The sequence below is a fragment of the Sander vitreus genome, chromosome 13 (genome assembly GCF_031162955.1).
Source record: "Sander vitreus isolate 19-12246 chromosome 13, sanVit1, whole genome shotgun sequence".
NCBI lineage: Eukaryota > Metazoa > Chordata > Actinopteri > Perciformes > Percidae > Sander > Sander vitreus.
Genome location: NC_135867.1, coordinates 24,701,133 through 24,725,032, shown reverse-complemented (window position 1 = coordinate 24,725,032; position 23,900 = coordinate 24,701,133). Strand labels below are relative to the sequence as shown.

Genomic DNA, 23,900 nt, shown 5'->3' with positions numbered 1-23,900 from the left:
TTACTTGTGGTGGAGTATTTTTATGTAAATGATTTGATTACATTATATAAGGTTTGTGGTCATTCATAAGAAAACATTTACACATTCAAGTACTTTCCCATATCTTTTTTTGTTTAGTAAACTAAAATCTCTGACTTCCTAATTAACGCTTGATTGAGTTGCTCTGTATCGCTTCTGACGAGCCTCCATTCCCCATAATGCACTCGGCGCGGTTCGTTTCCGGTCTTGCGCCGTTTCTGGAGCGGATTGGAACCCGGAGTCAGGATTCGCTAAATGAAGGGTCTTTTGCAAACAAGGTAACGTGTTTCCTTATAAATGTACACCGATTTCCTACAAAATGGCGACGCAGTTGTGTAGTGAAGGTGCAGCTGGTGTGTCCGGTTCGCTGGGGGGTTTCCTGCGCCGCCTCCACCGCTGACTGCTGGCCGTTGAAGAGCATCGACTCCGGTTTGATGGTTTGCGTCTCCGGTCCATCCGCCATGCCGACTGTTCTTTGTTACATTTTACTGAAGAGGAGCCGCTCAGATCGGAGTTAAAACCCGGCTAGAGTTTGGGAACAGCTCAAATCCTGGATCCCATCTCCTGCACGGAATGCATACGTTAATATGCATGCTCCAACTGTATCGCTTCCACCAGAACCCAGTTAATGTTGTCATAATACGCCACCGTTTAGCCAGCCCAGGAGATCTGATGCATGCATGCAATATAGCTAAGTGTCCCAGGTTAAATGTGTGTATGCTGGCTTGGAAGTTGAATTACATTCTCTCTCACACACACACACTTAAAAGTATGTTCCTTCATAAGTGAACATTCTGTGGGACTTAATCGCTGGTCAGCTCCCTCCTGGCCTGGCCTTGTTCCCTATTAATGACATGATATTCTGATCTTCTCTTCTTATTTTTAGGTTGGCATAATGGCTGAGCATACGCCAGATGAGTTCATCTGTGAGTATGAATCCAGCCCTTACTGTACTGCCAGAGTGTAAGGCCATTTTACAGTTGTAAGTGTGCCACTGGGCTGTGGTGACAGCTGTGATGTGTGTGTTGCAGGGTGTGAGGACTGTGACCAGTACCATGACTCAGAGTGTCCTGAGCTGGGACCCCTGGTGACCGTCCAGGACTCCTTCGTCCTTAGCCGGGCCCGGTGAGTGACAACTCCAAGTGTACTGGACTTCACTGAGCGTAATCAAGATAGTGATTCCACCCATCCATTCAACTTCAGTTCATTTTCTAAGATTCAACCAGAGAGAGATTCAAAAACGTGAATTCCTACTAGCTGGAGTTTAAACTGACCCTGGCCTCCATCCTCCTCATGTATACAAAGCCTTTACAAGTGTCATGTTATTAATAATATAGACCTTGAAGAGAGATTGTGTGAGTAAAGAGCCCTTTGCAGATGGTTGCAATCTGGCACTCTTAAATTCCTTCCCACACGTGCTAAATTCACATCTTCAGGCAAATCCACATTTTATTTTTAAATGCCAGAAAAGTTAGTCAGTTATTGAACTCACATAACACCGGGCTAACGACCAAGGAAATGATATAAGTTACTTTATGATTTTGTTGTTATTGCCATTTCTAGGGCTCCAACTAATGATCATTGTCGACTATACAATGTCAGAAAATGGTGAAACGTGGATCAGTGTTTCCCAAAGCCCAAGATGTCGTCCTCAAATGTCTTGTTTTGTCCACAACTCAAAGATATTCAGTTTACTGTCACAGAGGAGAGAAGAAACTAGAACATATTCACATTTAAAGGCCCAGTGTGTAACGTGTTTAGTTGTTCATTATTAAAATCTGTGTTGCCCGGTCACACACTTGTCCTTTTTATAAATATTTACCACCACCATCAATTCCAAGTATTCCTTTTGGCTTGAAATTTTACATTTGCGTTCACATGAACTGGGGTAGACGCTCCATATTCATGCTCCATCTTGAAATACGTTAGCCGGTAAGGGACATACAGGACATACTGCTCCTCCTTTCACGTTTTCGCTGTCACATGATAAACTCACAGGTGCTGCTAATGCTGCTAATGGGTATCGTAGCTTCCCGGCCCCGGCAAGTTTGATGCTGATGTTGATTGCGATATACAGTATGATCTCAACGCTAGATGGGAGAAATTCCTACACGTTGGACCTTTTTAAGAAGCTGGAATCTGAGAATTTTGACTTTCTTTCTCAAACGAATCCTCTAATCGACCGTCGAACCAGTTGCCGATTAATTTAATAGTTGACAACTAATGGATTAATCGTTGCAGGTCTAGCCATTTCATAACAGTCATACTAAGTTGTTGTTGTTGTCCTGGATCAGGTCGTCTTTACCAAACAGCCTGGAGATCAGACAGGTGGCTGACGACCACGAGGGGGTGTTTGTTCTGCGCCGGCTGGTCAAGAGGACCCGCTTTGGGCCCTTTGAGGCTAAGAGGGTCCCCCACCTGGAGAAGGAAGGCGCCTTCCCTCTTAAGGTGCAGCCTGATGACTCCTGAAGTTAACATGTAGAGCAGACCCACTTGATGCTCTGTTCTATTATAAATGGATGGATGTGGTTGTTATTTGAGCTTCCATTCTTGTTAATCCTTGCTGATGTAAATGGGCAGATCTTCCAGAAGGATGCCGTGGTGGTGTGTTTTGACTCCAGCAGTGAAGAAGACTGCAACTGGATGATGCTGGTGCGACCTGCCACCGACCACAAACACCAGAACCTGACGGCCTACCAGCAGGACGAGGACGTCTACTTCAACACCTCCCAGGTGCGTGTGTCCCAGGGTTGTCATTGTCGTTTTTGTCATCGGTTATCGAAAGCCTTGGGACTTTTTTCATTGATCTGCTGGTCTCACAGTGAAAGACAGAAACAGCCTGAACAATATACAGAACCTGCTCTAAAAGTGTTGGCGTGAAACAAAGAGATTTAAATTCTCTTTGTAATCAACAAATCTGGCGTAAAGCAGCGAGCATTTTGTCGTCTTCAGAGTGAATTGTCTCTGTTGCCATTAAGACGTTGTTATATTTGACCTGCTTTTAAAACTAATCGCCACTCTAATTCCTTTATCCCTTCTGCAATTCGACTTTTAAATGGATAAAATCAATTTTTTGTTTATTATTTATCTACTCTCCAGGGTGTGGGCCTATATGTAGGCTTGTGTGCTGTTATGTATGTGTGTGTTGTCTGTAGCAGCTACTACTACTACTACTACTACTACTACTACTACTACTACTCCGTTTTATCCCCTATGGGATTGCATTGGGTCCCTGGCAGCATGTTGGGCCTCTCCCCATGACAGGTTCATCTGTTCCAGCTCTTGTGTCACAGTGCGCCAGGTGGTTTTGGGCCTCCCAGGTTTTCTTTTGCCAGGTGGTGTCCATCTTAAGGCGACTTTTGTGATGCGGTCCTGCTCCATCCTCAACACACGTCCTAGCCATCTCGGGGGTCTGTGTCGTAATCTCCTTGGTGATGCTCCGGCTTCCCGTTTTCTTGTACAGTTCATTGTTGGAGATCTTATTAGGCCAGATCTGGCATATTCGTCGGAGGCATCCATTATGGAACACTTCCATTCACCTCATGTCTGTGGAGAATGTCTGTAGCTGTTCTTAACTAAATTGCCTCTTGTGGGATTAATAAAGTTGTTGCACTGAACTAAAATGAAAATAAGTAGTGAAAAATATTTTTAATATTTGAATTGAAACTAAATAGAAAAACTATTATGTTAAAAAAGAAGCAATGAAGATCAACTAAAACTGCACGTAAGTCATTTCAGTATTAGTTTTTTTTAGCTTTAATATGTCACTACTGGAAAAAAAGAAGACGCCGCGAATTTCCGTCGACTCTCGTGACACTGAACCACGGAAATTTAACAGACTTGACATGAGATGGCGCGGTGCCGTAACTGCTTCACATCAGACACTAAAGTAGCGCAAAGATCATGGCTATTCTTCCAACCATGTATTTTGTATGTATGTGTAGCTACGCACTTCAGAGACATTATACCTGGCCCTAAGAAAAACAAACTACCTACCTGTAGCAAACCCACTCTGGAAACTAAACTCAAACTGAAATGAAATCCAGAAGTCAAAACTGAAACAAAATTTTAAAAAAAACGAACGTGAAAAGTAAAACTATTATAACCTTGGTGTAGCCATCCTCAACCTGAGCCTTTCATAGTTTGCTGCTGCTGTTGGTCCTAGAGTCCAGGGATTCATTTAGTCATGCTGCTCACTCGTCTCTAATGGGAGATTGCTTTATTCCTCCCTGCCCCTGCTGTTTGTTTCCCAGGATGTTCTCCCAGGAACAGAGCTGAGGGTCTGGTACGGAGCTTTCTATGCCAAGAAGATGGAGAAGCCCATGCTTAAGCCTCCACTTCAAGCAGCACTTCCCCTAGGTAGATGACATCACACAGCACTTATGCTGTTGTAGCGTGTCATGGCAACAGTGCAGGTTGTTTAATAGTTTTTTGTTTTTTTCCTCTCTCTCTGTTTTACTCAGAGGTGACGGAGACCTCGGAGAAATCTGGAGCCCACATGCCCCCAGTGGCGGAAGAAAACAATGCAGGTGAGATCACTCAAAACATCCATCCCCTCCAGTCAGTACATCCTAGAAATGTCCTCTTCGTTCAGCAAGAAGGGAGCTAAGTCCCGGGTCATGTCTGGGTCAGCTGTTTCTCTCCACAGTGAGTCCAACAGGCTGTTGAAAACTTCCCTAAGCTGAAAAAAATGCCGTGGCACAGTTACACGCTCTGATTCCCCTACTTCCTTCTGTTGACCACAGACAACATGCTGAGTCATGGCGATGAGGTGAAGACAGCAACGGTGCTTCCGGTCGACCCACTCCTGCCCCAAGAGGAGAGCCTGGTCGGCCCGGGTGAGGAGCAGGGCGACCCCCCCGCAGCTCAACCGTGCCCCAAGAGAGGGGCGGGCCGGGGGAGGCGAGCTAAGGGACGCAGGCTCGGAGCTATGGCTACAGCCAGCAAAAACAAAGGTGAGCTCCATATCCCGTGGAGATGAAGAGTTGTAAAATGTAAAACATCTTTTGTGTCAGCCCATGAAAGAGCAAAAGCTTCCTTGGAGACTCACTATCCCGTGCTGACATTCAACTTAGATTTTTCTGAGATGGATTTCTTTTTGTGATTAACATAAAAAGGTTTTATTTATTTTTAAAGCTTTAGTGCGTAACTTTTTGACATGAATGAACATCCGTTACATTCAAGCCGTTGCCAAATGAGTTGATACAAAGCTAATTAGGACTATCAGCTCCACACAACTCTCTCTGGATTACTCAGAATGGCTGTGTTTACAAAATGGTGTCCCCCGGTGGCTTTCGCACACAGAAGCTCAAATGAAGTCCACTATGTTTTTTTAATGCTCCGTGTCTCCTTGGCTACTAGCAGCTGCGTGTAGGAGGGGTGGTGCGTGATCGGTGTTTGGTGTTTTAAGCCCCCAACGTCGTCTTCCGGGCAGAACTGCCTGGAAGGCACTAGGATTAGGCAATGGTTAGGGTTAGGTGGCTTGAAGTCGATGGTCGCAGCCATAGACTGTATAATAATAATGGACAGAGCGTGTGTGACGTCACCCATTGGTTTGTGGAGATCTGCTAGGAGTCGTTGAGTTTGCCGTTACGGGCGCAGCCACCCTGGTTGAGGATGTGACGATTTTAGACGAGAGGGAGGAGTGAGGGAGGAGCCACGTTACGTTACACACTTTCACTGGCAATCACATCATAGCCACGTCCTAAAACACCCCCTGCTTTATCGCCGATTTTAAAATCAACGAGAGCATAATTCAAAACATGAACATCATTCCGTGTTGCAGAAGACTTAAAAATAGCGATGGATACCATAAACTCATTTTGAAAATGTTTACTGAGGTAATAAATCAGGTGAGAAGTGGGTCGTTTCTCATAGACTTCTACAGAAACCGACCGACCTTTTGCAACCGCACGTGTCGCCCCCTGCTGGAATTCAGATAGAAAGCAGGTTTAAGGAGTCTCCCCCTGCTGGAATTCAGATAGAAAGCAGGTTTAAGGAGTCTCCCCCTGCTGGAATTCAGATAGAAAGCAGGTTTAAGGAGTCTCTCCTTGCTGGAATTCAGATAGAAAGCAGGTTTAAGGAGTCTCCCCCTGCTGGAATTCAGATAGAATGCAGGTTTAAGGAGTCTCCCCCTGCTGGAATTCAGATAGAATAGCAGGTTTAAGGAGTCTCCCCCTGCTGGAATTCAGATAGAAAGCAGGTTTAAGGAGTCTCCCCCTGCTGGAATTCAGATAGAAAGCAGGTTTAAGGCACTTCCACATTTGCAACACTTCACCGAACCGGATGCATTGTCCATTAATATTATACAGTCTATGGTCGCAGCGCTGCCTTGAAGTCGACGTTGGGGGCTTAAAACACCATCGAGCTGCGCGATCACAGAAGGCTTGTATCATGTGGATGCAACCACAGTGTTGTTGTCATTACTTAGAATTCCTCATGGGTGGGGGGAGAGCAACTATAGCTTTTAAACAACACTCAAAACATATATTCCTCTGTGGTCGCATTTCACAATGCTCTCACCTTTTTTCCTCCACTCATTATCACTGCACCATCACTGACACTCTGTCTTCTTACATGTGTAGCACATAACTCTGAACAAAGTGCGACAGGTTCAGGTACATTCTGCAGAGGTTGATGGATGGCATTCCTAAAAAGGTTGCAAATATCTAACTGAGGTAGTAGACCCAAATAATCGTGATTAAGATCTTTTCCATAATCGAGCTGCCCTAATTTGTCGTTTATGACCGAATACCTGCATAACTAATGGCATACCCATCAGTGTTTAGTGCTAATCAGCAAAGGTTACCATAATGTGAATATGATAAACATTATACCTGCTAAACATCAGCATGTTAGCATTTTCATCATGAGTAGCCTATGTTAAAGGGATAGTTCAGATGTTTTTGAAGTAGAGTTGCATGAGCTTCTTCTCCATAGTCAGAGTGTTAGCTACAGTACATGGTGGTCTGCACGCTCCCAGTTTGCGGAAACGGGCCAGAGTACTCTTAGCAATGTACTGGCGTGGATGGGGGCAGCAGCTAAACAGATTATAGCCACATAAAAAAGGGCCACCTAAAACAAACAATATCTGTTTACGTGTATGCTATATTTTGAATATTTTCACTGCTTTACCTTGCTGTCAGACAGCCCTGCTGCCCCCGTCAGCAGTACATTATAGCTTCTGTGTCGGTACTCCTGCCTGCTTCTCCAAACTGGGGGCGCGCCAACGCCATCTACTGTAGCTAACACTCTGACTATGGAGAAGTAGCTCATGCAACTCTACTTCAAAATATCCAAACTATCCTTTTAACATACTATGGTTAGCAATTGCACAGAGAATATCAGCTTCTGCCTTCAAACAGACGCTTTAGAGTTCATTCTTTCAATCGCATCAGACTTAAAAACTCTTTCATACATCAATCTATCCTATTGTTAAACCAGCTACATTAAATCCAGTGCAATATTTATTCAGGGTTACAAGTCTCCAAGACCTTGTCTGTGTGTGTTCATGTCATTTTCTGTTGTTATGAATGTATGCTTTGTTTTCTTACTTGGGTGTTTATGTCATTTGTGGTAATGTTTCATTTATGTCCTTTGGTGTTATTCATCTTATGTTGACTGTATGTATGTCTATGTCCTCTTTTTTTTTTTATTTTTTTTTTTATACGAGCTACCCAGGGATGCAAAAAGAATTTCAGCACTGGCTGACAATAAAGTTGTAGTACAGCCTTACACAGCTGCTAGCATGGCTGTTGTTGATATACTTTTTCTTTGCATTTTGATTTATTGTTATTATTTAAATTATAGTAGAGATAATTAGAGAGTAGAGAGTTATTTTCTATCTTTTCTTTAATAGAACATTTTGCACAGAACATAGAACATTTTTTGAACAGATAATGGATCACTATAAAATAGAACTATATAAATTACTCCATCTAATCTAAAGTGCAATTTTGGAACCATTTCCTACTAAACTAAACTCTGATTTTGGTTTTTGGTGTCGTCCCAAGAGTTGAGGTTAATTCACGAGGGTCCCTACATGTGGGAGAATAGCGCCGACACGCGCTTCACACCGCGAGCGGGTACACGCGACACACGGCGGAAAAGTTGAGAGAAAGGAAAAAGGGACTGTGCTGTCGCGTCCGTCTGTGTGTGCGTGCGTGCAAAACTGTTTATGTTTAAAGAAAAGAAGAGGATATCTGTCTATGTATTGTTATTGTTATTAGGTTTCTGGTTGACATTGGGTTGCTGATGTGTGCAGATGTGAAGCCCTCGGTGGAGAGCTCCAAGCCGGCAGCCCCAGAGGCAGCAGCAGCAGGGAACAGCAGCAGCCTGCGGAGCACCACTGACAGCGGGGCCGTCCCCAAGAGGCACAAAGCCAGAGAGCACAAGAGGGTGTACCGCTGCTCCCTCTGCAACAAGGTCTTCCAGAACAGCAGCAACCTCAACAGACACATCCGATCGCATGGTACGTGAAGATTAGCCAGTCGGGAAGCTACTTTTGGCTTTCAGAGCAGTGTTGCTCTCTTTCTGAGACGGCACGGAATTCAAATACAGTGACATTGGGAATGATAAGATAAGATAGACTTTATTGATCCCACACTGGGGAAATCCCCTTGTTACAGCAGCTCAGAAGATTCAAACACAACAGAATAAGAAAAATACACGTTAAAGGTGCTCTAAGTGATGTTGGGTGACGTTACGTTGACATATATTCAAACAAAGCGAGACTAGCTCGCCCCTCCCTCCTCCTCATCCCGTCCCCTCCCTTCCGTGCTTCTGCGTACTAAACTCCCCCACCCCCAACTCCTTCTTGTCGGTTATTGACTGGAACACTGTTTATGTTTGGTGGTGCAGGTTGGCACAGTTTGTTTTTGTTGCCGTTTGTGGAGCCTGGGCTGTCTACAGAGACCGCGTTTTTTTTACAGTGTGTTCAGGGGACAGGCAGCTCGCGGATAGTGAGGAGATGTTTGCTGTATGTGACAAGAAATGTTGTAGCCTAAAAAACGCGTGACATCGCTTAGAGCACCTTTAAATAGAAACAGAATAGAAAACAATAAATATAAAGAATAACAGGGTTTTGAGGGGGGGCATGCATTGCAGTAACCATGATCGGTCTTCGTACAGAGTCTGTGTTACCTTATTTGACAGAAGTCTATGCATTGACCTGTCACTTTTTGACAATTTAACACACAAGATTGTATATTATATCTGAGTAAATAAAACCCCAATTAACAAAACTGTTTAAAAAAATCATAATGTTTAAATAAATCACCGGCAGAGTCCGGTACAGCCCGACTCTGGAGATAAAACTGACATTAGCTCTCATATTCAAGATTATGTTCTGCTTGTTCAACAGTTGTTTGGTCAATTGCTCTTTAACACATTCAGAGAGGATTTGGATTGCTGTTTTTATTCTCATCATTTTGGCGCTGGTGATTTTCCTTTGGGCTTGGCTGCAACCGCTTTGGGGGGGTGCCAAAATCCATCTATGCAGGAAAAACCCTGAATAAAAGAAATAATATTAATACGTACACTATCAACACCTCTATTACAGTAAAAAACAATGGGTGGACATTGTGAGTATTAAGGAATCCCTTCTTGCATATTCTCCCAGGTGATAAGCTGTTCAGATGCGATGAGTGTGACAAGTTGTTCAGCCGCAAGGAGAGTCTAAAGCAGCACATCTCTTACAAGCACAGCAAGAACATGGTGAGTAGCGCTCCAAGCTGTTAGCTCAGGAGAGTTGACTTCCCCTGCTAGTTCATGTGTTGATGTGTCTTCTTTTTACCAGCCTGACCAGGACTACAAATATAAATGCAACACGTGTGAGAAATCCTTTCGCCTGGAAAATGCCTTAAAGTTCCACAACTGTCGGACAGGTAGGATACGCCTGTATTTTTCCTAAGTTATTTCCTTGCTTTACCCTTTTTTTGAAAAATGTTTCTGATCACGTGGGATGTATTTTTCTTCACCTTTCTGTTTATTAAACAATTTTAAACACAAACATGCATTTCTTTTGTGTTTTAAATCCAGGTGTCTCTAAGGCCCTGTTTACACGATGACGCTCGCGGGTCAAAACGACAAAATATTTTATCGGATGTGCCTTACGTTTATACGGCGACGCCGTTTTTGGGGCTTAAAAACGCAAATAAGTGAAGCCAACCTCCAGAGTGGAAATCTTAAAAACGCTCCACCGTCACGTTACCGTCTGAAGACAGCGGTGTGGCGAGAGACGAGAAACGTGCATCCAGGTAGTCTGTTGTTACGGAGTAGGCTACAGAAAATATAGGCTCCTGTTATCTAAAAGATTTTCAATGTAATGGCTCAATATTTTTAAACGATTTCTACAATGTGGATAAGGTTGTTATAGTTCGATGATTATATGTAGGCTATTCATTTGAGCCAGCTGCCAGAGTAGGCTACAACGTTGCAGATGGAGAGAGAGAGAGAGAGAGGCTAGCGGTCTGCGGCTAGCGGTCAGAGGAGGGTCTGCTTCACCCTCCTCTGCCCGCTGCGTCTCGCTCTCAAGCAGCGGCTGAAGGGCTGCGAGGCTCAGGATATTGGTAGTGCTCCCGTGGGTGCTGTGCTGTGGCTTATCACGGTCGACTGTGTCGGTCATCATCACACAAACGTGCAACTCCACCTCCTCGTCTGTCCAGACAAAATTGTCAGCTTTTGTTGTTCGCTTCGCCATGTTTCGGTTTTGCGCTACTAAGGAGAAGAAGTAGAAGGAAGGTTCTACGCAGGCGCGCAGACTTGGTGGTGTTGTGTGCCACCTAGGTGCCTGGTGTGCATACTACATCGCATTTCACACACTTTTGCGTCAGCATATGCACGCAGAAAAGTCTTGTCTAAACGTGGAATAAAAAGTGAGAACGCAACGCCACTTTTGCGTTTCCTCTTCAGATCGTTTCCGTCTAAACATTGAGTTGACACTGAGTTGCATGTTACCTCCAAGCTTACTTACACACACACACACACACACACACACTTCTTACTCATAACCGTGTACATCATATTTTCCCATAACTGCATCTTTTTTAATCCTTTTACACAGAGCAAAACCAACAAGGTAACAACACACACACACCAAAAGATGAAGAGAAGCCATATCATTGGCATTAACAGCCACAGCTACCCCGCATCACATACAGTTACATAGAATAGGACATATAAGATCACACCGGATTCAATGAATTCCATCTCCTTCTCTCCAGACGACAAGACGTTCCAGTGCGACATCTGCTCGCGGTTTTTCTCCACCAACAGTAACCTTTCCAAGCACAAGAAGAAGCACGGCGAGAAGCTCTACTCCTGTGAAATCTGCAACAAGATGTTCTACCGCAAAGATGTGATGCAGGAGCACCACAGGAGGCACGGTGTGGGTGAGGCTACATTTACATTGCTACCTTTCTGTTTAAAAAAGGAATATATTTTGCTACGTTTACACCTCGCATCCCCCCCTGCTCTGGCGTTTCCGAGCCCCTAAACCGGAGACATGTGAAAACACGTCTGACCCCGTTCTGGTTTGGAATCTGCGGGGTCGTGTTGCAATCTCAACGGCCGACGTTTCGCCGCCTGATTGGGTCTTATCGGTCATGACGTCTCGTTCTCTGAGACTAAGCTACTAACGTTACCATGGCAACTACCAGCAACGGGAGTGCAGCTCAAACTCTCGCTTAAAAACCAAATCTTGGCAATGTAAATGTAGCCTGCGTCCCACAAGAGCAGAGAGTCCCACAAATATTGACTTTGTGTTTAGGTGCGTCATTCACAATAGGGCTGCACAATATCTTGTTTTTTCCATCGTCATCGTGATATCAACTGGCGCAATGAGCGCACCGTGAAAGGCTGCGTCATATCGCGAAAGACACTCTGAGGTTTTTTTGTGTAAGTTGAAAGAAAATATCAGCAGAAAACTGCCCTTTTTAAAATGTAACCCATTCGTTTCTTTTTTTAGTGGTGCCTTTTTATATTCAATTCAATGTTCAATCTGTTCAATAAAAGAATGTTAGAAATGATTTCCTATTCAACAACTTGTATTTTAGCAGAATACTGAAAGCAGCAGAAAGGCAGAACTATGTGCACTTTTATTCCGTTTATTTATCACAAGTAATATCGTTATCGCGATATTCAACAACGCTATCGCGTATTTCCCACATATCATGAAGCCCTAATTTACAATTAAGGTGAATTTCCTTCAGAAACATGGGTGCTGGTGAAAAAACTATAGATGGACGGATGGGTGGATGGATGTTTTGTTAATTCAGATCATTTGTTTTCACAGTCTGTTTCATGCACATGGCAAAATTCACGGACAAATGCATCAACAGATACATGACATATAGACATGAAGACAGGTATATAGACACGTAGAAACAACCACATTGACACGACGACACCGGGCCTATACAAAGTCAGCGAGATAGTTTGTTCAGCAGTGTTGAAGGCAGAAGGGACTTCTACACCTCAGAGTCCTGTATCTGCGGCCAGATGGCAGCAGTGTGAAGTGTGGATATAGAGGGTGATTGGTGTCATTGACAAGGTGAGGGCAAGGCGTGTGATGGCTCCATCGTTCAGGTCTGAGATGTTGGGTCTAGGGGAGCTGATCATTTTGTAGGCAACGTGTGATCTTTCAGCAGAGAGGCTCTACCTTGCATCAAACTATGTCACCATATTTCTCCTGTTGGGCCTTTTTATTTAAGCTCTTTGCTGAACTATAACCCTAATGCATCTGGACAGGACCAAAGCACATGAAGAGAGAGGAGCTGGAGGCCAACGGAGAAGAGGGGAGCAGGTACAGGAAGGAGCCGTCCCCCTGTCCCATCTGTGGCAAGGTGAGATTTTAATGTCATTCATGGCAGCAGGTCAAAAGAACTAAACGTAAGTGCTTCCTGGTGGATTAAAATGTACTGTGGGGCTTCAGAAGTACTCGGTCTGTGACGTACGTGTGTGTGTGTGTGTGTGTGTGTGTGTGTGTGTGTGCGCACAGGTGTTCTCCTGCAGGAGCAACATGAACAAGCATCTGTTGACTCACGGCGATAAGAAGTACACCTGTGAAATCTGCGCTCGCAAGTTCTTCCGCGTGGACGTCCTCCGAGATCACATTCACGTTCACTTCAAGGTGAGACAGTTCACTTTCACTAATTAAAGGATCTCAGTACATTTACTCCAGTACTGTGCTTAGCTACTATTTTAAGGTACTTTATTTGAGTAGTATTTTCTATTACTTTCTACCTCTACTTTAATACAATTCAGACTTGTTACTGCACTGTGTTTAACTGAGGTTTAATACCTTTGGTTCCTAGTTTCATTGCAGATTGAGATTAATTATACAAAATATAATCAACAAATAATAATGTGTTATGACCGATTTAAGATACAACTTTATTGATCCCTGGGGGAAATTCACAAGCTACCCAGCAGTATCTAAAGTTGTTAAAATTGAAACATTACAGTGATGAACACATTAATGCATCAATAATTATAATCCAACAATATGCTATTCTTTTTTTCTGAGATGGGCCATTCTGCATAAAGAGTACTTTTACATTGGGTACTTTAAGTATACCTTTGTACTTTTACTAAAGCAGACTTTTTTGACTGCAGGACTTTTCCTTGTAACAGTATTTCCACACAGTGATATTGCTACTTTAACTTAAGCACAAGATCTGAGTACTTGTTCCACCACTGCATATTTCAGATTTGACTAATAAATAAAAGGGGGGGGTGTCTTGTTTTTTAGCCATGCTAGCAGCGTTGCCATGGATAAAACTAAAATGGTCCATGTTAAATGAAGTGGTAGATGTCACTGTGGTTCTCGAACAGCACCTTAGATCATACATGTTTCAGTAAATTTGGTTTGGACACCCTGTCTGGATCTCAGCTGTCGTTGAGCTGAATCATTTCTAAGGGTTGTGTTTGTTTCCAGGACATAGCCTTGATGGACGAGCAGGAGAGAGAGGCCTTCATCAACAAGATTGGCATTTCAGCAGACGACAGCGACGAAACGGACGACGACGAAGAGGAAGACGATCCCGAGCACCACAAGTACAACTGCAAGAAATGCCAAGTAGGCTTTGTCCTGGAGATGGCCTGCAGGCTCCCACACACACTTTGACTCCTTTTTATCGTATTCACTTGTAATGTAATATCCAAACAATTCAGCGAGTTGAAGCACATTTTAGATAATAAAACATGTTTTGTCTCTTCCAGCCAGTTATCTTGAGCAGAGTGTTCATTGAACAGTTCATGAACATGCTCAAGGCCCTCAGATTCATACGGCTAAGAGCAGATACGCGTGTAGTCTGGATCGATGACGGTTCATTCGCCGGACAGTTCCAGCGGAAGTTCCGCCGGATGTCCCTCACTTTCCGCTTTCTTTGAGTTAACTTTAAACTCCGGTCGCATCAAGCAACATTAACCGGAACTTCTGAGGAACGTTATAGGCTGAAAATGGCAAGTTTTGAAGAAAGTTTGGATGGTGCAACAAGACAGGCCTGCTTTATTCTTTTGGGGAATGATTGTAAAGATTTACAAAGAATATGTTGACGGCATTTCCTCTCTAACTGGGACGTTTTGGGACCGATTGGTGGGCTTGTTGTGGACGAAGTACAACGGTTAGCTTCGTTTAATATTATATGTGGCGTTTTCTTTTGCGGAGTGCAATTGTTCCACCAAAACAAGACTATTCAGCAGAGCCACCGTCGCTGCGTCCTATCCAGGAGTGTATGCTTCCGTTGCCAGACCTTACTCCACAGGGCTGTGGAGGTCTGGCAATGCGAGACTAATGAGCAGCACATATCTTTTTGTTTTTCACTCACACCCACACAACATTCCTGAGCTCCCTATTTCTGTGTCTCTAGCTGTCATTTGCGAAGGGCAAAGAGTACCTGAAGCACATCATGGAGCAGCACAAGGAGAGGGGCTACGGCTGCGCGATCTGTAACCGACGCTTCGCACTGAAGGCCACGTACAATGCTCACCTGGTGATCCACAGAGAGCAGCTGCCTGACCCTGCAGTGCAGAAGTAAGCACAAAAACATATTCTACTGCTCATTTGTGGTTGTGGTCTTTATGTTTGCTTAGCCTCGTCCAATCAAGGCTGAGTTAATGGATAGGATGGAGACTCTCAGCTGAGGTCTGTTGTATACTGGTTATATGACAAAATACTACAGATGCTATTTAGAAGTGTGCTGATGAGGAGAGTCCGTGTGAAAGCCTTTTTCATTCCTGAGATGTAGATAAAGAGAAGCAGATGTGTTGGAGTATGCATTTGAATGCAGCTGCAACTAAATATAAGGAAGGGATTGTTGATTGTTACACTTTTTCTATTTCTATACGGTATTTCTTTTGCTGTGTTTACGCCTTGCGTCCGCACTACTCCGGTGATTCCGAGCCCCTAAAACGGAGACATTCGGTAACACTGCTGCCCCAGTTTTTTAGTTTGAAAACTCCGGGGTTGCTTTGTAGTCTGGACGGGCACAAACGGAGACCTTAGGTCGGCTTACATACCTTTCAGTAACAGTTCCACCTCGTCGTCGGTCCAAGCTAATAAATCCCTGCTCTTACTTTTCGCCATTGTTCTATCGTCAAAGTATTTTCTGTATTTTCAACTTATACATCCATGATTTTCAACCGCAGAGTAACATCAGAGACATCCGAGAATCTCCGGCGCACACACATGCCCAGTGTGTGTGAATGGTCATGTGATAAGTGCTGTCAGACGTGTGAATATGGATGGAGATTAGTTCTGCTACTGGAAAAACTCTTGTGTGGGCCGAGATTGTTTTTGTCTCTAAATGCTGCTTAAAAATGAAAACTTAGTAGTGTAGATTTGGCCTAAGTGTAATCTCTGTTGAGAAAGTTCAGGTCAGGATGTATAGTAGCTCAATGCAATACAGTAGCTAAAAGTATATGGTCTGTAATCATTTCAAATCTGCTCATCTGTCTTAAAAGGTACATCCACCCATGTGAAATTTGTGGCCGGATCTTCAATAGTATTGGTAACCTGGAAAGGCACAAGATCATCCACACTGGTGAGCACCAGCCTGAGAGCAAGTGTTCTGCATCAAATGTTTGTACCATATTGTGCGTGATCGTGGACCACTTAATGTTGACGTTCCTGAGGTAAAGTCAAGTAGTGTGTGTGTGGGGGTGGAGGTGGGTGGGCTGGTTGGGCTTGTTTAACTATATTTGTGGGGTCCAACAACCGGGGGTCCAGTATACTTGTGGGGTCCCAGTAGCTTTGTGGGGCCAAAATTCTGGACCCCATAAGTTTAAAGGGCTGTTTGAGGGTTAAGACTTGGATGTAGCATTACGGATAGCATTAGGTTATGGTTAGGGTGAGGGTAAGGGTTAAGGTTAGGCTTAGGTTAGGTTAAGGCTAGGGAATGCATTATATTAATGACGGGTCCCCACAAAGATAGTGCCACAAATGTGTGTGTGTGTGTGTGTGTGTGTGTGTGTGTGTGTGTGTGTGTCAGGGTTTTTATAGTAAACTAACATAAGCAGTGAAAAATATTTTTTGCAAACCTAAAAAATAAACCCTTCAAGAAAAACTAAACCTGCCAGGTTAAAAAAATATATATATTATATAATATATATTACTACTGAAAAAAAGGAGTCAGCATGAGTTTCTCTCTTGAGCGGACATGAGATGGCGCTGTGCCCTAATTTCTTCACATCAGACACTGGAGGAGTGCAAAGATTTAACATTAAACATCATGGCTATTCTCCAACCATGTATTTTGTACGTAAATGTAGCTACATACTTCTGAGACATTATACCTGACATAAAGACAGACACTCTGAAAATTAAACTAAAATGAAAAGTCAAAACTAAAATAAAATGGAGGAAAAAAAACATCATTCTAAACTATTATAATCTTGTGTCATCCAGGGGTGAAGAGCCACGGCTGTGATAAGTGCGGCAAATCCTTTGCAAGAAAGGACATGCTGAAGGAGCACCTGAGGGTTCACGATGACATCCGGGACTTCCTGTGTGCAGAGTGCGGGAAAGGTCAGCTCCTCGCTGCTGCTGCTGCTGCTGCTGCATCACACCCCTCATTACCTTTTTCCTCACTATGTAAACGGCACGATCAATGCACAACATCTGATGTTTGGATCATCCCCATGTTGACTAGATCTCCTCCTGTGCAGGCATGAAGACCAAGCACGCTCTGAGGCACCACATGAAGCTTCACAAGGGCATCAAAGAGTACGAGTGCAAGGAGTGTAACCGCAAGTTTGCCCAGAAGGTCAACATGCTGAAGCACTACAAGAGACATACGGGTCAGTCCAAATGTGTGTTACTGATTCACAAAAGGTGTCAGAGGATACAGACCAGTGCAATCAATATAACCTTAAACAGACCGAGACATGTGATCGCTACATGTGCATTTTCACGGGATGTTGATCATGCAATCTTCACAGAAAGCACATCAAGTTACTGTTTGTTTTGCCCGCAGGTATAAAGGACTTCATGTGTGAGCTGTGTGGAAAGACGTTCAGTGAGAGGACGACTCTAGAAACACACAAACTCATCCACACAGGCAAGTGTCTCATGTCAGGCCATGATGATGATGATGATAATAATAATAATAATTAAAAAAAAGAAAATTGCAAGACAGTTCTAAGCTAAACATGGGAGGCTGTTATTTGTGGTTAGACAACAACTGATTCTGCAGCCTGATTTATGCAGCCAGAATTAAAAAAAACTAAAAAAAACACACACAATTCCACTTGAAAAGGATATGTTTAATGTAAAACACTCAAAGTTGAAGGGTGGAAGATGGATTGGTTGGGAACAGAGGGAAAGATGGTATCAATGTGAAGTATGAAGCCCAGAAACTGTCAAAATGTAGTAAAAAGTGATGTGTTACGTGTTAAACCTAGGCTAGGCAACCTGTTTCCAGGCCTGGATGCTAGGCTAAGCCTGCATGTAGCTTCATATTTACCACACAGACCTGTGAGTGCTGGCAATCTATTTATCTAAGTCTCTAACTTTTTTTTTTTTTTTTTCAAAAGGAAACTATAAGGAAAAAGTAGTAGGCTTTATATTTCTGTTTAATTATTTAGCTAACAGTAATATTTATTGATGGATTCAATCATATTTTCGACTATCTTTTGTCACTTTCTGGGCTCCGTAGCAAAGCTATAGTTAAATTTTAAGGTCAAAACAGCATACGTAATAACCTCCAGCAAGTAGTCTGCAAATGGTTTACAACTGACCCAGTTTCTCCCCTCCCTCCTCTCTCTCCCTTCAGTGGGTAAGACATGGACATGTGCGACATGTGATAAGAAGTACCTGACAGAGTACATGCTGCAGAAGCACGTCCACCTCACTCACGAGAAGGTGGAGGCCCAGTCGTGTCACCTCTGCGGGACCAAAGTGTCCACCCGCGCTTCCATGAACCGACATCTGCGACGCAAACACCCCGAGGTGAGCCGAGTGTGGACAGTCATGTCGGGAAATGATCCGTGTGTTTTACCACACAGGCCAGTTGTTGCTGTCACTGGATCCAAAATGTCCTCGTTGTCCTTTGCTCTCTCCAGGTGGTGTCTGTCAGAATGGATGAGTTTGATGAACTTCAGGAAGCCTCCACAATCAATGATTCGTCCATCAGCATTGTGCAGGTGAGGTTGTCATGGCTACAGCTTAACCGAATAGTTTGAAACTTCAAAGCTTCATTCATGCCATTCAAAGTCTAAATCAATATTTGAATTCTGCAGCCTTTTTTTTTATTACTTTTTTTTTTTGCATGTCTATTTATTCTGTTTCAATCTGGTATTTCTGTACAGTTGCAGATAAAGATTAGTAGTATTATACCCATTTTAGAATAAGATTCCAGTGGTGTCTGCGTATTGGTGTCATCTCAACATTTCCAATAACTCCAGATGTTGTAAAGTCCAAATATCAAATTGAACAAAGATAGATTTAATCATTAACGAAAGTTACAACATAACACATTTTTTTTCTTTTTTCTTCCCAAGAATATTTTTTTTGGCATTTTTAGGCCGTTATTTCCACAGGACAGATGAAGACATGACAGGGGAGAGAGAGGGAGGAATGACATGCAGCAAAGGGCCGCAGGTCGGAGTCGAACTTGCGGCCGCTGCATCGAGGAGTAAACCTCTATATATGTGCGCCTGCTCTACCAACTGAGCTAACCCGGCCACATTACAACATGTTTTTAACATTTATTGTATATAACCACATGGAGGATTTCTTAATCGGAATGATGTCATAAAATATGACAACAGTAAATAAAAGCTTCAGTCGAAAACCACAATACAAGCCTTGAATGTGAGAAAGAAAAAAAGACATTCCGTACAGCCATAGACTCCGTACAGCCCATATTGTGACATCATATAACAATAGGTGCTTTCCGACCGGATAGTACTTGTACTTTTTAGAGGAAAAGTACACTTCTAAGCAGTTCTAAGAACTACTCTCCCCCAAAATCTTTTTTTCCGTTTGCATTCCCACTGGCCAAGTGGCCATATGGACTGGTAGGAGGGGTAATGGAGTGACGCAAGCACTGCCACGGTCTTTATAGCATCGTCACTAGACCTTACCGCCACATACAACAACAACAACAACAAATGATGCTAATACTTGTGCACTTTTCCTATATTAAATGCACGTCCATTCTCGTAGTTTTGCTCAACACTCTGTGTGTGTGTGTGTGTGTGTGTGTGTGTGTGTGTGTGTGTGTGTGTGTGTGTGTGTGTGTGATGGCCGGTGAGCCGCAGGACACGCTTGTGGAGTTTAACTCTGAAAAAGACCGTTAACCACAGGTTCCTGTTAATCTTATGATGGACATGTGTGGACACAAACGAACCCTCAACGGCGAAATAAAAGCCTCTTATTTACGAGAGCGGTCTGAGAGACCTCCAGCTCACAGTGAGGTGTCTGAGCATCACTGGCCGAGTGACGAGCTAGAGGCCGGGGCAGGCGCCTGCTGGCTGTCGCCTCACTCCATGGAGCTTCTCAACTCAAATTGTCAACTCGGCATCAGTTTTCGCAAGACTGCCTATATTCGAAATCTAAACAGCCTAAACCGTTGTCAGAAGTGAATTTAATGATGACTACGCTACTGAGGCCAGAGGAACTTAAAAATCCCCAAATTTTTCCTGTCAGAACACGACGAAGAAAGTGTTCTAGGAACGTTTAGTTCTAAGAACTGCAAAAATCCCTCCGGTTGGAAAGGCCCTAGTGATGCACATTATTTGGAGTAGTTATGGCCAGGAAGGGAATTCAACTAGACGTTGATCATGTTGATAATCGTGAAGCTAGACTGTGTCTGACGTGGAAAGCAGTTTTGGCATGATTTGCATATCTAATCAATGAATGAACTTCCTCGTGGTGCGCATCAGTATGTTTGATTGCACGCTAAATATAGAACTGTCGGAGTGGAAATATGAAGAGTTCCTGTTTCTCCACAGTACGAGCTATGAATCAGGCAGTGTTACTGTAATAGCATTACTATGACTCCCTTTGCACCTGGTGTTCCATGCATCCTGCGGGACATGTTTGTGTTTGCAGAAAGACCAAATTAATACAACCTCCCCTGTCCCTGTCTATATCAGAGATCTTCAGCAGCGGGTTCGGGACCCCAAATATAAATCAGCCTACTCGTGAAAAGAAAAATGATTATTTCACGATACATGGGTGTCGATTCGATTTGTAGTGCGATTTTCATTTCTTGCGATTCTAGGAGTATTGAGTATTGCAGTTTTCTTTTCCTCCTTTGACAAAAAAACTAAAGTGGAATAATACACTTCTAGAGACAATATATCTACTTGTTTTCTAAAAAGAATGCACATCACATGTCAGTCAGTCAGTCAGCCTGACATGTATTTCATTTGTAAAGAAGAACATTACATGTACAGTATTTTCTGCTTTCGCTCAGTTTTGCTGTAAACGACATTAGAGGCTCCGATACTGCCTAAAACGCTGGTATCGGGAAGTACTGGAGTTTATGCACCGATCCGATACCACGTAATAAAGCGAAAAAAATAAGAAAATCTACGTTGAAGTAGTTTATTTATGTTCTTTTTCCGTTATAACTGACTGTCAAACTGCAGAATAAAAGAAAGTTCTGTGGCATTCATGTTTCACAACGAGTTTAACCTGAGCCAAAGAACAAAGATAGAAATAATATCACATCCATACAGGGATAGTAGTATGCAGCTGTTAAAACATAATAAAATATATGACCCACTGGTATCGGATCGGTACTCGGTATCGGCCGATACGCAAGTTCAGTCAAATCACGATACATAGGATTCTTTTCCCCATCCATTGTTGTCACGCTGTGTTTCTCCTTCCTCCCCAGCCCGCTCTGATCCTGGACAAAGACGGCGTGGCTCAGGAGAGGCCCAGCCGGCCGCCCCGACACCCCAAGAAGAAGCAGAGAGTCCCAGCTGAGCCGGAGCTTTCTGAGTCGGACGAATACGTGGACTTCCCCGAGCCGAGGCACGAGCCCATGACAGAATTCAACGCTGTCATCGTCGGCGACGAGCATGAGACCAGCTCGGCCGTGCAGAGTATCCAACAGGTACATATGACGACGTTCACTATTGTTTTATTGTCATAGTAACATGTCCAATCTTCTTTTATCTTTCCTTTACCAAAGACCACAAGAAATGGGCTGAAGAGAGACGGCAGCTAGTCCCATCCTGCTGATGGCCAGCATAATACATAAAGATGCACAGAAGCAGTGATGATAGATACTGTAGATAGATATAGATATATTATATATACTATTTGTTGTCAAATAATGCTGCTACCACCATTCTGACTCTTTATTACTGGGAGCTTGACTCTCTTTCTGTCGTTTTGTTCATTGTGGTAAAGAGCTACAAGATGATGTGATAATTGATTACAATATCAACACAGTGGAATAAAATGTCCCTCTAAAAGGGTCATCATTATATAAAACCTAAATCGGTTTCAGATGTAACAATTCCGCTAAATTGACAGATGATGTCATAACATCACACTAACCAGCAAATTATGACTCTATCTAATCCAGGAGCAATGTAATAATTCAAGTTATTTTGGGTCATTTCTGTGCCTTTAATGGATAGGACAGCTGATATATGAAGGGGGGGGGGGAGGACCGTCACAGGTCGGACTCGAACCCTCGATAAACCGCTTCATATGTGCGCCCGCTCTACCAACTGAGCTAACCCGGCCACCTATGTTATTTTTATATTTATATGATATATAACTTATTTAATATTATTAAATTATCAAGAAAGGGGTTACATCCCACATTAAGTCATAATGTGACGTTATGACACTCACACTGATTTATTATATATATATAAGATATATTATAACAGATTTGAATAAGTTGTTGATCCATTACATTATCCAACAGGTATTATAATAACTGTATAACGGTAAATAAATGTGGTAGTAGTTAAACTAGTTTGCTTAAAAAAAGGCTAGAATTGCTTGGAGACTACATACACACACATATATATATATATATATATATATACACACACACACACACACACTGAAGGCGTGCATGCGTGTGTACATATGACATATACCTGTGTATATATACTGTATATATAAATATGATCTGACCTACTGCTGTTCCAGGTGGTGGTCCTGGCCGACCCCGGCACTCCGTCAGCCTCCTCCCCCAGCAGCTCGGTGGGGCTGACCAACATCACGGTCACGCCCATCACCAGCCACGCCCCCGCGCAGTTCACCAGCCTGCAGCCCGTGGCCGTGGGCCAGCTGACTGCCAGCGACCGGCCCCTCACCCTGGACAACTCCATCCTCACCGTGACCTTCGACGCCGTCAGCGGCTCGGCCATGCTCCACAACCGGCCGGCCGAACTCGTCCCGGAGACGGTGGGTCCCGGCGGGGGCGCGGCGCCCCAGTCGGTCGCCCACTTCATCAACGTCACCACTCTGGTCAACCCCATGGGCCACCAGCTGGAGGCCCCGACTCTGTCCTGGAGGCCTGTACCGGCGGCTGAAGGCAGCCAGGTCACCCCCGTGGTGGAGGGGGCTCAGAGGGAGAGTCAGGAGGCCCAGAGTCAGGGCCCGGAGCCGGGCCGGCCCATCCAGAGCCAGCCGCCCACCCCGCAGCAGCAGCAGCAGCAGCAGCAGCAACATAGCAGCTCTGCACAGCAGATGTTCAGCTACTAGAGCAGAGACCAGAGGTGCTGGTCACCTCACATTCACACATTGTAATGTAGTAGAGTAGATTTTATCTTTATCTGTAACCGTGCAAGCTTTGATCACTGTCACCCTGATGCCTCTCCAGCCCCATGGAAGTGAATGAAATTGTAAAGATTTTTTCTTTTCTTTTTTATACTGACAAAACACAGTGGTTGTTAATAATTAAAATCATAATTTAAAAAAAAAAAAAAAAGAGAAAGAGAGAGAGCTGGCACATTTAGCCAAAATTACTGACACTCCTCTGGAAGATTTACATTTCAAACCAAAGCAACATGTTGAATATTCAAACGCCTTACCAACCTTTCAAAAGCATGCAAGCTTTCAAGATAAATCTGCTGCTCAAAGAAGTCAATGAAAATGTACCAACCTGAAAAAGAAGACCCATTTGGTGCAGGGGACAGTTTGAGTGGAAACCCTTCTGCCAGGTTATGAGACCATAGGTAATGGTTGGCATATTCCTTAAAGTGGCTCACTAATGAAATGTTATTTTTTGAATGCTGTAAACTGTAATTATTGAACTGTTGGGGAAAAAATACTGGAATTTTTTTGTACCATTATTTTTAAACAAAATACCTCTTTGAAATGGTTGTTCTTTTTATTTGTCTGCATATCAATTTAGTTTGGGTGATAACTGTCCTCAGCAGCCAGGCTGTTTAAATCGCTG

At 43.5% G+C, this 23,900-nt stretch overlaps 1 protein-coding gene across 2 annotated transcripts; it reads left to right on the top strand.

Annotated features, from left to right (window-relative positions):
• The first annotated feature begins 232 nt into the window (after positions 1 to 232).
• On the top strand, positions 233 to 23,819 carry prdm15 (PR domain containing 15). 2 transcript variants are annotated; one of them, XM_078266000.1, is made up of 25 exons: positions 233 to 296; positions 905 to 944; positions 1,050 to 1,143; positions 2,313 to 2,466; positions 2,599 to 2,751; positions 4,272 to 4,377; positions 4,482 to 4,547; positions 4,764 to 4,973; positions 8,282 to 8,488; positions 9,638 to 9,732; positions 9,815 to 9,902; positions 11,081 to 11,095; positions 11,241 to 11,408; positions 12,766 to 12,860; positions 13,016 to 13,147; positions 13,955 to 14,095; positions 14,889 to 15,052; positions 15,982 to 16,061; positions 16,925 to 17,044; positions 17,185 to 17,316; positions 17,493 to 17,576; positions 18,291 to 18,466; positions 18,580 to 18,660; positions 21,366 to 21,587; positions 22,646 to 23,819. In XM_078266000.1, the coding sequence occupies exons 2-25, from the start codon at positions 914 to 916 to the stop codon at positions 23,201 to 23,203; spliced, it is 3,372 nt and encodes a 1,123-aa protein (XP_078122126.1). In that variant the 5' UTR covers positions 233 to 296; positions 905 to 913; the 3' UTR covers positions 23,204 to 23,819. The 2 variants fall into 2 exon arrangements, with proteins under 2 accessions (XP_078122126.1, XP_078122127.1); XM_078266001.1 differs by lacking the exon at positions 11,081 to 11,095.
• The last annotated feature ends 81 nt before the right edge of the window (positions 23,820 to 23,900 follow it).